The following is a 20516-nucleotide window of genomic DNA, read 5'->3' as shown; positions in this document are numbered from 1 at the left end:
GTACTGTGTACTGGTATGACTGTCCCTCGAAAGCGAATCTCAGAAAAGGCCTGTGATGAGGCGCTATCGGGATGTGAAAGTAAGCATCTTTCAGATCCACTGATCTGAAACCAATCCCCGGGGCGAACTTGCGCGAGGATATTTTTGGTTGTTAACATTCTGAACGAGCGAATCATTAACGCTTTGTCTGAGATCCAGGATGGGGCGAAGGCCACTGTCCTTTTTCGGGACGAGAAAATAGCGGCTGTAGAAACCCGCCTCGCTCAAAGAGGGAGGAACAGTTTCTATAGCGCCCTTCTCTATCAGTTTGAGCACCTCGGTGCGTAGAACATGTGACACATCTTTCCTCACTTTCGTCTCGACCACCGCTGAAAAGCGGGGTGGTCTGCGAGCGAATTGAAGTGAGTATCCGTGTTTTATTATGTTCAAAACCCATTTCGGCATGTCGGGGATTTTTTTTCCCAGGCTTCTGCTCGCACAGATATGGGCTAAATGCCGGCTGGGGGTGTGTCGTAGTGACGTATGGGCCCCACCGGCAAATCGCTTTGTGCTAACACAGAATCTACAGCTCTCAGAGGCGCAGGTGCGCGCTGAGCAGCTGTATTGAGTGCCGAGTGCAGAGGTGCGTGTGAGAGTACAGGCACATGCGCTATTTCCGAAATGCCGACAGCATGAGTGCTTGAAACTGCATGAACAGTGTTTTGAAGTGGGGGTGCATTCATCATTATGGGCACGCGCGCCACGTTCATAAAGCTTTCGCGATTAGCGGGGAGTTTCTTAGCTCGCGCATTACATCTGTGATGTTTGCGGCATAGCTGTTTGAAACTGTGTGAGTAGCTGTGTGTAGGGGTGCGTGCAATGCAGCAGGCACCGCAGCTACACTTATAGCACTTCCCGTTTTTACTGGGGAAGTGTTTATAACTGTGGGAACAGTGCTTGTGTGTAGCGGTGCATACATGACAATAGGCACACGATCTACATGTTTGGGACATCCAGCCTGAGCTGGGGAGGTGTTTGGCACTGTTTGGACAGTATTGATATGTGGGAATGCGCACTTTAGTGTGGACATGTGAACCCCTAGTGACACAGGCAGAAAATGACTCTTTTGGTGATTTCTGTGTGTCGCCATAAAAACGGCGTTTGATTGCAGGTGAGCGAGTTTTATGACTGGCCCATTGACTGCTGTATAGACATTTCCAGCCGCCTGTAAGGGGACTGGGTAATGTTTTGAATGTTTGAGAGGAAGCAGTCCGGCATCTGCGAGACACGTACTTCCTCTTTTCCTTCCTGCTGCTAGGAAGACTTACGAGGCTCCGAATTCAGGGTGATTCTGGGTCGAGGGCCTCGTTGCTCCTGCGGCTTTCTTCGGCCAGCGGAACGCGAGCGGCGTCGAGCGTCCTTCTCCGGTCTGCTCTTAGGCTGGGAGACGGGTGGCTCTGCCCTGGCTCGCTGCTGCTGCTGGGGCGGTTTTTGAGATGAGCTGGAGCGCTTAGGCAGGAAGTGATGCATAGCTTGCGAATGTTTTCGTGCCGCAGTGAAGCGCTCCGTGAAATCTCTCACCGTAGATCCGAACAGGCCGCTCGGAGTGACAGGCGCGTCAAGGAAGGGTGATTTATCCGCGTCCTTCATCTCAAGGACGACCAATTTAGCCATGGCCCGGCCAATGGATTGGGCGGTGGCCTTTGTGGCTCGCAAAGCTACGTCCGTAGCAGTGCGCAGGTCCTTAAAAGCATCAGGTTCAGGTCCAGACTCGTCCATAGAACGGAGAAGTTTGGTTTGAAACACTTGTAGAACCGCCATCGAATGCAAGCGCTGGACTGCAGCCTTGACCTGGCCGGCGGCGTATGCTTGCCGACCGGTGAGAGCTGATGTGGTTCTGCACGGCTTCGATGGGTGAGAAGCTCTGGTCTTCCATCCAGCGGTGGAGGGTGGGCATAGATGGTTGGCCACAGTCTCCTCTAGGGGCGGAGTTGCCTCGTAGCCTCTTTCTCTCGCGCCGTCCACTGAGGAGAGCGAGGAAGAGAAAGAAGGCTTTAGGCGAGCCGAGTCGCGGGGCTTTCCACGACTTTGTGAGCTCGTCGTGCACCTCAGGGAAGAAAGGAGAGGGTCTCTGTCGGGGGCCTGCCGGCGCCCTGCAGGAACCACTCGTCCAGCCGGCTGCGTGGTGGGTTCTTCGGAGAAGACCAGTCGAGCCCGAGGTCTTCCACGGCCTTGGACAGGATACGGACGATCTCCGAGTCCATACCGGTGCCCGCGCTCATGTCCGCTGTTGTAGATGGCGCGGGGTCGAACGAGCCCGGCCAGTCGTCAGATGCAGCGTCAAGAGAGAGGCTGCCATCCTTTCGATTGTCGTCCCCCGATGCGCCGAACGAGACGAGACCCACCGCTTCGTTGGAGGGGTGCAGGCCCGCTCTCGTGAAATGGACCGGCTGCGGGGAGACATCTAGTAGCGGCGATGCACGCGGGGACTGAGCCGGCGTGACATCACCGAAGTCGGGGTGCTCTGGCAGCCTCTGTGAGCGGCGCTTTTTCTTGCGCGGCTCGAACAGAGGTGGCAGCACGGGGGCAGCTGGCTCGCTTGCGGTGAAAATCTCCTTCAGCGAAGAGAAGGTCTTCGCTGAAGGAGATTAAATCTAAAGAACCGGAATGACGGGATGCTCATTATATAGCCCTCATATGCTAATTTCAGCAGGCTATGAGCGCTGAAGCGGGCGCCCCCATTGGTGGCGCGTTCTAAATCGCCCCGTCATTGGTTCGAGCAGTTGCCGCAGCACAGCCAATGACCGAGCTGCTTCGCTCATCACTGTCTGCTGTGCAGCTGCAATGCGTTTTACATAAAGACTTCAATATTTCTCGAGAAACGGAGTTTTCCCATAGCGTAAGCTACTTAACGCAATAGGAGAGACCTCTCGATAAGGGAACAACTTTGTGCCGACCTGCCGTTTGTCTTTGGGAGAATCGATGTTTGTAAGAAACAACAACAAAACTACATCTGGTAAGAAACATAATTCCATTTGTACATTGAAACCTCTTTGAGTCAAAAGATTAGTCTCTGGTTTCATCCGATATGCCTTTTTCTTAATTTTAGCAATTTATCACAAAACGCCATGCTGCTAAACACAATGGACACTAATGTGTACTTAAGCACATTTCCCCATAGAAATCCTATATTTTACTGTGCATTATCACACTGAGAATCAATGGGTTCATCCAAAAGCTGAAAAAAGTTTGCTTTCAGAGGCTTTATATGGAGTTTTTTTTTTTTTTTTTAAATAAGTTGCATTTCGAACTGTTTTGAGACAAGTGCAGACAGACACTAGAGGTTACATCATTCACTAAATAGGGAGCAAGGGAGCATCCTATTGCTCTATACAAAGCTAAGTGCATTCAATTCAAACTTTCAAATTTCAATAAAAAATTCAGTTTCAGGCAGCAGATGATGTTGGGAACACTCAACATGTTTGGCAGACATTGGACAATGGTAATCAGTACATAGATTCAGAATTTGTAATGTATAATTTAATTTAACCCTTGTGCATCAATTAAAAAAAGTTACACATAGGTTCATTATGGACAAAAATGGCCATGTCCAAAAACTGTCATAAAAATATTATAGATTTATATTTTTTTCCACTTTCACTGACATAATTTTTTTAACCAGCATCAGCTCTAATCATAATGACCAAACATTCATTCATTTGTAGAATTTTAACCCTTTAAACGCTGGTTTGTTTACATAATGCCACTGTTGTTTTTTTAGGAAAAAATGAAAAATAGTAATTCTTTTCAATTTAATAGATGCTAAGCAGAATTTTTTTTCTTTGATTATTAGAGCCTCGGATATGTCAATGATTAACAACATCATTCATTTTGATGCTTTCATATTTTTTATGCAGTATCAGATTTTAAAAAAAGCTACCACTTAGGTCCATAATGGACAAAAATGGCCATGTCAAAAAGTGTCATAAAAATATTATAGAATAATATTTTTTCTACTTTCACTGACTTATATTTTAACCAGAATCAGTTCTAATCATAGTTACCAAACATTCATTTATTTTCAGAATTTTAACACTTTAACAACAACATTCATTTTGATGCTTATGCAGTATCAGATTTTATAAAAAGCTACCACTTAGGTCCATAATGGACAAAAATGGCCATGTCAAAAAGTGTCATAAAAATATTATAGAATAATATTTTTTCTACATTCACTGACTTATATTTTAACCAGCATCAGTTCTAATCATAATTACCAAACATTCATTTATTTTCAGAATTTTAACACTTTAAACGCCGGTTTGTTTACATAATGCCACTGTTGTTTTTTATAAAAAATATAATAATTATAATTATTTTCAATTTAATAAATGCTAAACAGAATTTTTTTTATTTTTATTATTAGAGCCTCAGACACATACAAACCACACTCTGAAATCCATACCAACACACTCACACAATTATATATTCATAATGTATCTAATTGGCTCTATAATATGCATAAGCCAAAAACAGCAGAAAACAACAACAAAAGCGATGATATGCCAAACCTGAAAAAATGGCACGATCTGGTAAAAAATATTTAAAATGTAAATTTTGAAGCCTTGCCAACATAATGAAAGCATGTTAAACAAGATTGCATAATTTTATAGTTAAATGGCACTGGGATTAAAAATCGCAGTTTTAATGGGTTTCAATGTGCCATTTTTGTCCAAAACGACGCTAAGAGGGAGTATTTTATGTAACTAGTGCAAAAAAATATTTTTTTAAAGAAAATAGGGTGAAATATTAAAATTCCAATAAAAATTCACACCTGTGGAAAATGTTATGCAGTTAGCATTAACACAGACAAAGTTATCAAAAAAACAAAACTGAAAAAGCCAAAAATGTCCACAAGGATGCACAAGGGTTAAATATGGTTGGCAGTGATTGGATGATGCTGGACATTACATGATAAATTAGCATAATTAATTCTGATTCAATGTAATGTCTGTACCGTCTCAAAAAAATTAATAACCAACACTCCTGGAACATTATTCATGTTTATTAGGTGCTACTAGTTGCAAATCAAAAAGGGAAATGGAAAATGCACACAGCAGTCATGCTTGGGTCTCAGGAGGATGAATATGTATATCTACTAAAGGTTAATTTGGTCAACTTTAAGGATTACACTAGCTTAAAGATGGCTTCAAGCTTACAGACTCGGACTAAAAGCCACAAAACTCTTAGGGTCTATATACATGCCCAATATGCACAGGTACAGTAGTCTAATTTAGGTTCCATGAATGGGTGAGAATAAAACGTGACTGGACAAAAAAAAAAAAAAAAAAAAAAAAAGATTTTGAAAACCATGACCATGCGTTGTACCAGGAAAGGCTCCGGCGGTGTACTGTGGCCACTGGCAGAGATTGATGAGCCACAATAAGGAGGCTCTGTGGTGTGTGAGTAGGGTAAACATCCCCCCGGATGGTATAATCATGCGGTCACCACACCCTAGAGTGCTAGGTCAGCCCCTGGCCCTCGGCCCGTGGCCAAACCCACAGTCCTCACACATTCCATTCCATACTTCACTGAGGTGTGCTGGCAAAAGCAAGCGTGTTTTGGTACATGCCAATGTGTTTAACACTAGTTGATTTTCAAACAGCAGAAACACTCAGAAACACAAAAACAAATTAGTTTTCAAACAGACCACATTTTGTGTTCACAGGATTTTCTTGCGTAACCTAGCTTTATATCGCAAATTATACCTGAATGAACTGTTGATGTGAAAAGTGTGTTTGTGTGAGGAGTGGAGAAGAAAAATTAAGGGTTACTATAGAAAAGCTTCATTGTGTCCACGTCCATATTATAAAAAGTAGGACAAGTCTATTTGGTCTTTATACTTTACTGTAATGATGCTAATAAAAACATTTAAATGTTTAAATGTCCTTTTTGAATCCTAGCTTAATATGCAGAACATACTATAAATAAGCCATTATGTGCAACACTGTGGCACTATTAAAACACTCGAACAATATGTTTGGCCCATCCAGTCCGACACTGCAACATTGGCTCGACCAATGGCATGAGTTTGGGGCGGGAGTACCTGTTTGTACAACCAAATGGAAAACCAGGGGAGTTTTCGGGAATTTAAAAACAGTTTACTTTGAAAAAGAATGAGACTAGTGGTGCAAAATGAAACACTTCAGCTTTACATTACTTCAGTGTGATTAATTATATAAAAAATAATGCATAAAAAATATTAATTCAAGAGTATTATTTCAGGAGCGAGCAGTCAGCGAAACTCCAACACAATATGTTGTCGCTAGTTCAAACACAATTCAAACACAGCTGATGACTTGTGATGGTCTTGAAAGCATTTTTTAAAATGATAAACAAATCAGTAGTATTTGCCCCGTATGTCATTGTTTTCAAGCAAAAGCGCTTTAATAAATGAACAGCTGTCACAGATCATTTTTTTATGACATGTATAAAAATACATTGCTGAAAATATCATTTATAATTTTGTGTGGTCCAGACCAGAGCAGCAAAAACAAAGTCTTACGGTTGAGCCCAGGAATCAATTATGACAGATGAAACAATTCCTATTCTAACATTGAGCCACAGCATTCGATTGTTTATCTTTGCAGTACTCCTTTCAAAATCAAAATACAAATGTATATTTAAGTAATGTAAACACAATTAACAGCTAGGAAAATGTTAAATACTATAGGCAAACCAACATGGATTTGATTAGACAACGAGTGCAACATTCTGAAATTGTGCTCCGTTTTGACCAAACGTTTTTAGCGTGATGTTGCTAATCAAAAAACACACCTGACATAGGAATGTCTCATACTTATCTCAATTGGCCAGCAGAAATTAGGTCTAGGATAAGATGCACATACACTCTACTTTACGGCTGTAATCACCCCTGCTTTAGCAATCAATGCAGACTTTGGCCAACAGAACAAACTATCAGTTTGGTACCAGCCTACCAGGCAGGCACCTTAGCCCTGTGTAAAATATGACCTCAGTGAGAGTGAACAGGATAAAAATACAATGACCCTAAAAACCACCGTATGTTGAATTTCATTGCATTCAATTTAGATAACAACATATAAAACCAAGTGACATCTACAAACAAAAGATCATTTTCTATCTTCTTTCACTTTTCAGAACCATTTTTGCAATAAATTTAGGCCATATGGTGAAGATGATTTTTAGTGGATGTATAAAGTCAAGATCACACAGGTGTCCTAACAGGATGACCACAGGTATAGTTCATCAACTGAACTATTATCAAGTTTCACCATCAACTGACAACCAAAAATATTTTAAATACCCTTTGTCTTCATTTTGGACAATATGTCTATTGTTCCAGAGTTTGTAAACCTGGCTTAAGTATCCAAGTACTTTTTGGGGTGTTATGTTGGTCCACAATGTCTGGACCGGCCAGCTGACTTTATAAAAGTTGTTTCTTCATTGTTTCGTCAGCTGCATGAACAATGACTAACTACCTCAAAGAGGTGCATGAGTGGTATGATAAAGGAGCAAATGAAGTGAAAGATACAAGGAAAGAGAGAAGGGGAGAGATAAAGTGCATTTCCTCTTCCCAGCAAAGTGCAATTTCTGTAGGCTTTATGTATTGCGGATATAAAAGCATGCACCGGTTGAACCTGACTCCTGGCAGCATTGTATCTTATAAAAAATGACTGTACCATGGAACATTTATGGTATTAGATGAGAATACAATCATAATTTAATATATACCAGGGTACTGAATGATTCCCTAATTCTATATGTTGACACATAATGAAGTTGCATTTTTTTCCCACCTAACATTTTAGGTTATAAGGAGGAGTGTATTGCCTATGTTTAGGTCCTGTAACAGGGTCAACATCTTATCAACATCTAAGTTGTTCACCCTTTTATCTTTTTGCAGTTCAATTAAATAGCACTGTGACAAATAGACTTTTAGAAGTACATATATTTAAAATAAAGCATATTTCAAATAATGAGCTCATAAAACTAAATGTATAATAATGTTATACAACAATGTGAACAACACTTGAAATGCTTGCAATTGTATTTTCATGGTACTTTAAAGAAAAGAACACCATGGTATTACCATGGTGCATGTCAAAAAATCTAGGACACTACTGTGGTGCATGTCCAAAAACCCATAGTACTACCATGGTAACGTGCAAATAAACAAAACAAAATTATAGTTATACCAAGGTAAACTTTGGTCATTTTTGTGACCAAAGTGGTTTCTTGCACACATGCACAAATAACCCAAACCATAAGAGAGTACTGAGGCCACATACACACCATTACATTTTCGTATGAAAACGCATTGGGCCTCATTCATGAAAGACGAGTAAATCAAATTGTGTGTAAATTGTAAAGCCGTTCTTAAGTAAATTCTCGAATTCATGAAAGTTTTTTTTCTTCAAAGTATAGTTTATTCCCAACTCTTCTTGATAAATGTTATGTTTTTCCAGAAATACTTGGCATGGGGAAATGTTAATTAATTTTATGTTCGATATTCTAGAAAAAATAAATACCCTCTAAAATAACTGGTTGGAGAGATTTGTCATTTGATATGAACTCTTAATTTAAGTTTCACTAATTTTGTACAGACATCGAAATATCAGGTTCAGTTGATAGTGTGTGGTTAATGTTAATGCAGTCAAAGTCATGGGTAGAAAAATCCACAAACTGGCATAACTAACAGCATTTCGGTTAAAGGCCGTCTTTTGACATTCTATCAATTTGTTTGAAGATTCTTCCAGTTGCTGGGGAAGTACATCACTGTTACAGTCTAGATTTACTCAAGAAGTTTCTCCAATAATGCTAGTGATGTGCTCAACTGAACCGGAGAAGGTTAATGGAGGTGGACAACCTCCTGTCAGCATAAAATTTACATGTTTTCAAACGAAAATTAATTATTGTCTAGATAGGAATTCTGAATTTTCATATAGCACCAACACGAATAAGAAATCCCAAAATTGACAGTCTAGAAAAAGTGTCGAGGGGTGTTGTATAAGGCAGGGATCGAGAGGGTGAGGGCAGACATGGGTGTCAAGACTGATCTGACTCATTTGACATGTCCTCCTTCAAATAGAACCTTCAATCCAGCTTTGGTTTTTCCTAAAATATGCATGGCCTACATCCCCCCCGCCCCTTTCCAAAATTCAAATCAATGTCTCTTAGCTTTCCCTCTCTCTTCTGCATTGCCTGTTCATTCAAGCAGCCGAGGTTGACCCAGTTTCCAGGTCCCTTTAAAGCTGCAGCTTGGCTCTGTGTTGCTGGTGGAGCAGACAGGCTCTTGTGGTGGGCTTCTGTACAGTTAAACTCCTCCACACGGGACTGAACCCAACTCACTTCCCAATACCAAATGCTGCTCTCTTTCTCTCCTTTCCCCTTTTTTCCCCTGTGAAGATTATCTGATTAAAGTGAGAGTCTATGTTAGTATAGCTATGTTAGTGTGATGTAAGCCTACATTACTTGATCTTAATGGCCCCTAAAAGGCCCAGTTAAATTTAATAAAGTATCTTTCATAATTTGGGATTAACTAGAGACTTTTAACCTTGATGGCAATGACATGCTATATAGGTTGCATAACCATATTGTGCAATCAAATCACAATCACTGGACAACGTGGCTTCTCGGTATGTACTATCCAGACAATAATCATATGGTAATCTAGATAAAGACTGTCATGTAAGCATTTGTCATGCAGTGTTGACAGTCTTAAAGGGATAGTTCACCCACAAATGAAAAAGGTTTAATCTACTAATTTTCTCTCTTCTTATGTTGTTCCAAACCTTCATGACTTTCTTTCTCCCGTGCAACACAAAGAGAGATATTCAGCAGATTGTTAGGAATTGACAGCCTCAGTCACCATTCACTTTCATTGTGTCTTTTTTTTTTATACAATGAAAGTGAATGGTGACATCTCACTGTGTCTTCAGCAGAAAAAAAAGAGAAGTAACATGGGTTTGGAACAACATAAGTATGAGTAAATGACGACAGAGTATTCATTTTTGGGTAAACGCTTTTAAAGTAACATGGCCTTTTATATGTGCTATTATTTGTTTATTTTATTGGTTTGATCTCTAGCAATCTCATTTCAGCAAGTCTCCATGGAACATTTGGCTGTTCCCTCATTCTTCAGCACATGTAGGCGGGGACATGTCATTTGGTTTGCCCCAGCACAACCATCATGGTCGTGCTGGGGCAAATCTTTCAAATCTGGATCTTTAAAAAACGAATAGGCTGTTGACACATTAAACATCAGGGTCATGACATCTTCAGTACACAAATTACAACACAAATGCAAGATGGTAACATTTTATGTGACGCCATATGTTTATTTATTGTTTGGTAATAAAACTATTCCAATTACAGAATTCGTATGAAGAATATGTCCAAAAAACACAAAAAACATTATTGGTCATTCACATGAATCTGTACTTGCGCTAAACAAGCTAGACGCAGTGCAACAAATACAACTATTTCTCAAAAATGGGTCGTGAGATGTGTTTTTAGAATGTAGAGCTTTTTAACTTGACATGGCATCTAAAAACATGGAGCACATGCATGAGATGCTGAAAAAACAGCTCAATGTGTTGCAGCAGTCAAAGTTGTCCATCTAGCGCATGTTTAAATAAACAAAATATTGAAAAAACATTTCAGGCAGTCACACACACCTAAAAAAAAAAACATTCACAGTGAAACCCTCAGAATCCTATTGTTGAACAACATAGGATGCTTTAAAACATTATGTCCTAACCAGGCACAATGCAATACGTTTCCACTGTTAAAAAACGTGTCATACTGAAAGCGGAAATGTGGCTAAAACAGCCAAACGGAACATATTCAATGTTTAATATACAGTTAAGTGAAGTGGAATTTTGGACCAATGACATTTCACTCATGGGCGGGGCTACTTTCTATAGAAAACGCTCATCAGAACACACACAAGAAAACTTGATTCCTCAGGGGTAGGAACAATTTCTTGCTAGCATAACACAATGCAATGTACTGTGAAACAGACACACTATTATGTAAGAATAATGTCTGATGATTATGCGAGTTCACAGGTGGCGCACAGCAGCTGCTGCTACAAAGTCAAAGGATCACTCAGTGGAACTATTGTAGTCTACATTTATAGCACTTTCAACTTCAAGCCCAACAAGTGATTTTTTAATTACCTGTGACCTTTAGTTTTGGTCTGAATTTCCTTAGTTTCAAGCTCCAGCCTGTATGTCAGACAGTACAGAACTCTAAAGCGATGGAGAGACAGACAGCTGACCCGTCGGAATATGCTCATCACTGACACATTTGTTGCTTGTGACTATGATGGTTATTCACAAAGACTGTGTTTGTCTCGCCTGTGCTAATTTCAGCCTGACCTTTGTCACTATCATCTAAAACCAAGCTGTTTGCCAGAACACATTCTTTCTCTATGTCAATGATATTTGGAATCAAGATACAGTGAAATTGATACGAGATAGATAGTTCTGATCTGGCAGACATTTACATGAGTGAACCTCATATCATCATGAATCAACAAGAACAACAAACTGCTGAGAAATTATGCCCAGTTTGCCCAAACAAATATGACTTGTCAGCTTTTAACAGGAAACATTCAGACATAAATATGGTCTTCACAAATTTGGGGTAATTCTTTTCAAACCATAATGAAGGCAACTCAATATTCAGCCAAAACTGCCATATTCAGTTTATTTTGGGTTATGGTGTCCCTGATCTTTTTTGAAATTCTCAAAGAGGCCTGTCTTTTTGCCTTGTACCTTAAAGGGATAGTTCATCCACAAATGAAAATTCTCTCATCATTTACTCACTCTTATGCCGTCTCAAACTCTTATGACTTTATTCTTTTGCAGAACACAATTGAAGATATACAATGCAAGTCAATGAGGACCAAACTTTCAAGCTCCAAAAAGGACATTAAGGCAGCATAAAGGTAATCTATAAGACTAGTGGTTTAATCCATGTCTTCTGAAGTTATCTGATTTTGGGTGAGAACAAACAATAAATCTTGACATCTGCAGTCTTTTTGGCATTCATGATTTCAAGTTTGATTTCATTTCTTAGCGCTTTGCACATGCGTCAAGCAATAGGAAGTGTAATCGAACTTGAAATCATGATCTAGCCTATAGACTACAATGATAAGATGTACATTGAAAAAGGAGTTACATTTTGTACTGTTCTCACCCAAAACTAAATGGATCACTTCAGAAGACATGGATTAAACCACTAGAGTCTTATGGATTACCTTTATGTCCTTTTTGGAGCTTCAAAGTTTGGTCCCCATTGAATTTCATTGTATGGACAAACAGACATCATATCTCCATCAAAATATATTTGTTCCTGTTCCACCGGAGAAAGAAACCCATACGAGTTTGCGATGGCATGAGGGTGAGATAATGATTAAAGAATCATCATTTTTGGATGAACTATTCCTTTAATACAAACAAATCATTTGTACAAAGTAACAGATCAAAATTATCCATTGTTCATTGATGGTCAAGATATCATTGATGATTAATAAAAAAACAATCACTTACCAAAAATTTCCCCATTCTTGGCATACTCTGTCACTAGGTACAGCATATTCTTGGTCTCCATGACCTGTGTAAGGATGAAGAATATTGCGATCATTGTAAAATGTAGATATGTGCAATTTGTTATCTTAAAAAGAGTTTGTTCTACTTTCTTAAATCCAGAAAAATTACGTTTGTTGGTTTAACTTAATGAATTCAGTTTGATTTAGTAGGGCTGGGTGTTGACACAGATTTCCCAATTAGATTCTGATTTACAAGTTATCGATTCGATTCAGATTTTGATTCAATTCTATTCTGATTAATATGGGAATATTTCTGTTTATATTTATTGGTATATATTGATTGCGGGGATCTACTCTTTGGCCACACATTTCACTGAATGAATCAAACCACACTTTTACTCTTAACACACTGTGAAAGGTTCTCGCTGCTGAACTTTTTACTAATCAATCTTGATGAATGAATTAGGGCTGAAACGATTAGTCGACGTTATCGACAACATTGACATTAAAACGTTTTTATGAGATCAGATATGAAACTAATGATGAGAGCAGCACTGCAGTTCACACCTGATTGAGGAGAGGAAGAATTAGACAACTCACAGTCCAGACACACTCTAAACTTTCCAAACAGCTTCAGGCGATGTAGATTGCAAAGTATGAGGGAATTATACAACAATACCAAAAATGCAACTACAGAAACACTCTTGTTGTGGAATAAGCGGACCCAGAGCTCTTTAATGGAAACACCCAGGCGTTACATCTTTTATGCAGTTTTAATATGTTATAGCTTTATTAAAGTTCAAATAATATGGAAGCAGATCATGTAAATAAATACAATATGAGTTGCACAAAATTCCAGATCTAAGGGGAGAGATTGAAACTGTAGCACACTCTGTCACGGGGACACTCATTCCTCGAGCGGGCACGCTTAATGCAGCAAGATTAACACATTTCACTGTGCAGCTTCTCTTTAAGATAATTGGCAATACGGAGCTTTATTAATATATGAGAGTTTGTTCTTTTGTGAGTTAAAGATGGATTGAAGTGAACAGAAAGGTGACAGTGGGTAGTCTTCGTCCCATTATACACTAAATACATTTTTGATTTGTTTTGGCTTGTTTGTCAATATAAATATATACAACTATTTTAGCAACTATACTGCATAAGCAAAAAACAGTTATCTGAGAATGTTGAATATAATATTAAAAATTCAAATATTAAAAAAATATCTAACTTGATTTTAGAGAATACATCTTGAATATAAGTATATTTTGTCTTTACTGCACTCGCAGAAATATAACCAAGTGAAAAAATAAACTTATATACAAAATACACTTAAATTCTCTTAAAGCAAGTCTAAATATATTATATGTTGCTTCTCAAGTAAATGTATCGTGTTTTAAGGATTTTTTGACCATTTTAAAATGGAAAACAAGACAAAAACACTTGATAACAACAGGATTTTGTTTTGGTTTTTTTGCAGTGTGAAATTAAACTTTTGTGAATTAAACTTAATAAAAAATATTTTTTCCCCTTAATTCAGTGAATTTTATTTAGAGGTATTTTTAAAAGATGATTTTGGCCTCTTTATTGTTAGTAAGCAACCTTTTAAGTTGGGGCACAATAATCAGTTAAGAGCTAATGATTAATTTCTGGGTTTTAAGATGTCTCCATCTTCCAAAGGCATCTCCGATATTTATCCTTGTTTTATTACACCTCTGGTTATGGTGCTTTTTATATTGATGGCGAGGCTTTTTTAGGTCAGGTGGAATCTGTTATCTCTGATCCAGTTCGTTTGCTGGCTTCCATGGCTGCAGCCTTGCAGTGTTGTTTGCCTGGAAACTTGTTCAAATCTGGCAACCCGGCAGTGTTGAAATACTATTGGTGAGTGGGCAGGATCACACAGGCCAAAACATAAACAGAAATTCCAGCCTGGAATGAAAACTTCAAAATCGAATATACTGGCTGTAGCATTGTTATCGGAGAAGCAAGTATTTCGACTTAGCATGTTTCCAAATTCTCATTTTTTGATGTAGTACAGTCAAAATATTACATAGAGCACCTTTAACTGAGCTAGATGGCAAACATACACTAGAGACAAAGTACAGATAAACAATTGAGCATTTTCAAAATGCTTTACAAAAAGTTGGTTGAATGATAAAATCACTTCTTCATTCAGCAGCTGAAAAATGAAGTATCCCATTCAGTTGGGACTATAATGAAACACATATGAATCAGAGCGATGGTGCTGGTGTAATCATAGTCTCGAATCACAATGCAGTGTCAGAGCCAGCAATGTGTGGGAGGACTCAGAATTAGCCAAAGATAAATAGACCTAAATGTAGTAAAGAGAAGTGGATTCAGATACATTCACTAAGTCAAACATAAACACTTCTGTCACACGTTTATGCAGCCAATTAAATTGGGGTTTACTGATACATCAACCTCATTTGTACCGCGAGGCTGTTTTGTAAATCAGCCTTATCTGGCTTCAACTTCTTGGAGAGGATTTAATGTCCTTGCCATTTAAAGGCATTACAAGATTGACTAATATAATCAGCAACTAGGCCAGAATATGAATCATAAACGCTCTCTCTCATTTCCAGAAACTTGTTTTGATGGAAGCTGTGATCTCAGAACTGTGAGATCTCAATGACCACAAAGCACTTCTTCTCCCAATCAGCTGCCAAATATGCAAATAGCTGGAAAAAACTCAAATGATCTCATGTGAATTGTTTATTATACACTAGTTGGTTGTCTGTTTATATGACAAATCGCTGGTTGTGTGTCATATTATATTGAGGGAAGGGTCACGCTATTGTCAAAGCTAAATGTTAATAAATTGTCAACCAACAAAACATGCTGCCAAGAGACCTAAATAAATGATGCATGAGAAACATGACAAATATAACGAAGTGAGCTGCCTCCCTGCCTACATAGGCAGCTGCCTTCTAAGGCAGCATCCTAACTATGAGGTAAAACGGTACCTCATAGGTGTCAGATTGGGAATACTTATCACTGGCAGCAACTCTGCACAACACACAAATATCACTCCTTGTGTGAAGCGCATTAAATACACAATTTAATTCAAGTGAGTTTGTTATTAGCATGGTGCTAAGCTAACAGCACAATACTCTAAGAGGTATAAAATACATACGTAGCACACACAAATATTGGGTTAAAATGTCTATATTTAATTAGACTATACTATTTTCTACCAATACTTTTCAGTATTGAAAGTTCAAGGAAGTCTTTCAGTACTATGATGTGTAATCGAGATTGAAATCATGATGTAGCCTAAAGACTGCAATGAAAAGATGTACAGTGAAAAAGTTACAGAGTTAAAGAGTTACAATTTGCTCTGTTCTCACCCAAAACCAACTGGATTACCATTCACCCAAAAGACTGGAGTTTTATGGATTATTTTATGCTGCCTTTATATGCTTTTTGGACATTCAAAGATCTGGCCACCATTCACTTGCATTGTACGGACCTACAGAGCTGAGATTTTCTTCTAAAAATCTTTGTTTGTGTTCAGTAGAAGAAAGTCATACACATCTGGGATGGCATGAGAGTGAGAAAATGTTGAGAGAATTTATATTTTTGACCATCCCTTTAAGCATTAAAATGAGGCATTATCCGCTGCCACTGAATTGCAAAGATGCAAGGGGATCTTCATAAAACATCTCCTTTTGTGTTCTTTATAAGCAAGAAAGTCATACGGCTGCAAAAAATTATGATTTTTAGGTAAACTACTACCTTAAAATGCAGCCTCCATAGGCAGCTCACTACTGTAGGTTTTGGAATAGCGCAAATGAAATTCAAAGTAAGAAAACTTGCACTGTAATGCAGCAAATAAGTGACGTGTGAATGGAGGCAGAGCGCCACAGTAAATATGGACCATTTGTCTTCACGTGTTTAGCAGCTGCTTGGTGTTAGGACCCTGAGCCGTGGCAGATGGGGCAGAAGGAAACAGGGGGTTAGAGATGAGACAGCAGGGGCCTGCAGAGCTGCCCTCTGTTTATAAGCACCAAAAGGAAATGACTAATTGTCCCATGCCGTTTGAATGGTGTAACTGTTGGAAATAATGATACACTATGATTACACGGCAAGCCCTGGGTCGGTGCCACTTCGTTGTATAATAATGAAGCACTATTCACATTCCCAAAAACCAAAGTGACCTGAAGTCTTACATAATGCTGCAGTGAAGTCACACTAGGGGAGAAGCTATCTCATCATCCGAGTTTATTTGTGTGACTCCAGAGTGACTCCAAATAATCTCCTGCTAAAAAAACAGGACTGAATCCAGCATGACATCTATAATGTGGCCATGTGAACGTTTAAGGGTAGTTAGCCATTAACTCTGGCAATTTGGAGATATTTGCTCAGGTTAAATGCTGTACAAATTCAGTAAGCTCTTAAAAACTTTGCCTGACAACAAAGTAACAAAATGTACCATGGTACAACTACTATGCTTTTTTTGAACAGTACTAAGCTAGTAGCTTGCTCCTTAGTACCAAAATGTGTTACAAAAATAGTTTACAGGAGATGTTACTACTATGGTTTTTAGACATGTACAGTACCTTGGTAGTACTATGGTATTCTTGGAAGTACCTTGAAGAACCATGTTAAGACAAAGGTACACTTTCAATACCATGATATAATTCAAAGATCTAGGGTATTACCATCAGCTATCATCACTGTGTCACAGTACTACCACTGTGGATCTTTGTTAGGTTGGTTTTCTTTGAGTACCTTTTTGTACCACATAAATACCATAGTACATGAACATGGTAATCATTCAGTACCATGGTATTTATCGAAGTACTATGATATTACCATCTGATACCATAACTGTACACAGTACTTTTTTGTGAGGGTTTTAATAACACTCATTTAGAAAAAGTATAGCTAATTAGATATTTTTGAAGGAAATGTTTTGGGAAGGCATTACCTGGTAGAGTTTAATGATGTGCGGATGGTCCAGCATTTTCATGATTTGTACTTCACGATAGATCTTCTCCAGGTTGACAGCATCCAGCTGCGTCTTGTCGATGATCTTTATAGCCACCTGTTGAATAAAGAGAATAGAGACTTGTGTTGGCATTGAGCCTAATGCCTCAAGCTACTCTTCAACATACACTCAGTTGGTCTTTTAACTGTCTGCGGTGCAAGTCGATCCAGTCCTCACAAGCCCTGGTGCACATCAAAGGCGGATTTCATGTGAGTAAAGCTAACAGACACCTGAATGTTTGTTTCGCGGCTTTACTATTGAAGTAGACTAATGATACAAATTATCTCATCATTTTTCCACAGGCTTTTTATCATTTGCCAGACAAATGGGAGATGAAAATAAGTAATTTACCATTAAATAACCACTCATACCTTTACAAACGTACACAGTATAATGATAATGTTCAGGAAAAGTAAATATACAGAAGCAGAGAAAACAGAACAGATTGCAAGTTAAAGACTTTGACCTTTGTTTTATATCATTACAGTGATATAAAACATTATGTTTTGACGTTGTATAACACAGCAGTACTTTAGCATGCTTCCTGTTTTTCAACCACATACTGTACAGTAACAAAACCAAAAATACATTTTCAAGACAACACAAAAAGGCTTCACACATAAATTAGCCTCAAATAAAAAAACTGAATCAAATCGAGAGCTTGTAAATCGTAATCGAATTGGGAATTCTTTATCAATACCCAGCCCTACTGGATAAGGATTTTTAAAAATCATACGATTCAGACAGATTCACTAATGAATCTTTCAGATGATTTGTGAACTAATTTGACCAAATGTTTGAAAAGAACTGACTCAAGATAACAATTCACCCACAAATCAGACACAACTATGACTTTCATGCAATACAGAAGAATTTAATATTTTATAGCAGAGCACAACCGGAAAAAATATATTATTCACTACACTACACCATAACATTTCTGAATCACTGAATCAGCAAAACTGAATCACTTTTCATATGTGAATATGGCTAGTCATCCACACTGGCAGTAGGTTAATGCAGGTGACATTAGACCAGGAAGACAATGCAATAGACACACAGTATAATCTCTGTGTGTATTTTTGTAAACTCAGTGGCTGTTGTACAGAGAAACCTCAAAACACAAGAGACTGTTAAAGAAGATCTGAATGCAAAGGCAGTGTTGTCCCCACAGAAATGAAGCTGCCCCAAGACAGCCGTAGCAGAGATGCACCAACTCTATAGAGGCTTATCATATTTAATAACTTAATCCCAAAACACACTGACTGCTCCAATGCAAAATTCTACATCTGCAGTTGCACACTTGCAGACTTGTCTGAAAAAAACCACAGGAGCCCATTGACCTAAGGTAAACTGCAGCTTGCACCCATTTCTGCACTGTAAACATCTTGAAGACAAACTTTACTGCACTAGCACAGTGCCATAATGGCATGCATTTCATACTTAGCAGTGATTATTTGAAATAAATGTCAGGCAGCCATAAGATTTTGTGATGAGACTATATGCATGTTCACAAAATTGCCCCTGTTGCTTATGCAACCACAAATCAACAGCATGTCCCACATTGAAAGGGCATTTAAATCAGCATAATTTCATGCTATTTAATATATTATAATCAGTATATATACACACTACAGAATAGTATGTTAGTATATATTCCTATAATACTTTATTGACACAAGTAAAGTTGACAATGCCTGAATACTCGGCTTATTTCAATTGAGGACGCGTTACTAAAAGTAATAATTATAACAAGTTACAAACATAACTATTATCAGCACTAGTATGAACGAACGATTAAATGAAATGATCACACTAGTAACTACTACTGACTATTTCTAAGACTACAACTTTTTTTTCTTCAAGCGCATGTATGCAAAAGGATTTGGGTTAGACGGTGCAGTTCGTTTCCAACTTACCTCAGTCTTGGTTATACGATGTCTTGCCAGTTTTACAACCGCGAAATTGCCCTTTCCTAGAGTCCGCTCGATATCGTAGAAGCCCACTCGTACCGGACCCCGGAGCACTGGCTTTTGTTGACAGTCAGCCATGACCATGCTTTTTGTGAAACACTAGAGTTCGGTGAGCCTCAAGATAACGAGGTCGGCAGAGACTAAAATGTGTCTATCAAAAATAGACCGAGTAGAAATCCCGGTCTACCGGCCAGTTTGATCACTGATGGTCCACTCCGGTCCCACCAGAACAAACAGAGCGTTCAGGAGTGCGGCGATGTGTCACGCCACCCTCCTCCAATACAATACAACTCCAATATTTCAGCTATGTTTGCGAGAGTACACGAGTTGACTTGCAGGAGGCATCATGTTCTCTGGCTGACGTGCATTGACGTCAGAGCCTTAGGGGGTGTTTGTACATGGGGCGGGGCTTTCAAGCGGTTATAAACTCCCCTGCCAACTCGTTGCCAAGACGACCAGACCCTCCTCTTACGTCAACCGGCAGTATTGCTATTCTAAAAAGAGCGTTAAAATATGTCATACTAAACAATCTCTTAGACTTATATATAATTGCAATAATAACCAATTTATTAGGAATTATGACGCCGTTTTTTCTTTCGAATCAAGCATTTGTGTTATTTATTTGCAATTGTTTTGTTTTTTGTTTTGGTAAATAATTTTATTTTACAAATTGTCCCCCTTCCTTTTCCTGTATTTATTGAATGCAGTGTTCTGTTCTTTGTTTATGTACTGTGCAAATAATTCAAAACTAACTATATATATAAAGCGTATTACAAATCCGTCTGTTTGTGATAGGTGGCTGTGAAACCCTGCAGCCGCAGACAATAACTTTGATAAATTCTTGCGTGTACTTCAGTCGAGGAATGAGAGCCGAGTGGGACGTGCTCTTTATTTGAAGGCTGTATGCTGTGTGTTATCTGTCGATGATTGTGATCAAGTGTTATCTTTATTA

General features: G+C 38.7%; 1 protein-coding gene across 1 annotated transcript in view; it reads right to left on the bottom strand.

Moving 5' to 3' along the window:
• Positions 1-19904, bottom strand: part of sik2b (salt-inducible kinase 2b) — a 62459-nt gene extending 42555 nt beyond the window's left edge. The window contains exons 1-3 of the mRNA XM_052106951.1: positions 19511-19904; positions 17532-17648; positions 12579-12642 (exon numbers count right to left, since the gene is read on the bottom strand). Of these exons, the coding sequence (XP_051962911.1) occupies positions 12579-12642; positions 17532-17648; positions 19511-19648 (319 nt within the window). The 5' untranslated portion in view covers positions 19649-19904. The remainder of the gene's footprint in view (positions 1-12578; positions 12643-17531; positions 17649-19510) is intronic.
• Positions 19905-20516: the final 612 nt, after the last annotated feature.

This window comes from Xyrauchen texanus, chromosome 36 (assembly GCF_025860055.1).
Source record: "Xyrauchen texanus isolate HMW12.3.18 chromosome 36, RBS_HiC_50CHRs, whole genome shotgun sequence".
Classification (NCBI taxonomy): domain Eukaryota; kingdom Metazoa; phylum Chordata; class Actinopteri; order Cypriniformes; family Catostomidae; genus Xyrauchen; species Xyrauchen texanus.
Note: the sequence above shows the minus strand (reverse complement) of the source record. Positions and strands in the feature narration are given on the sequence as shown.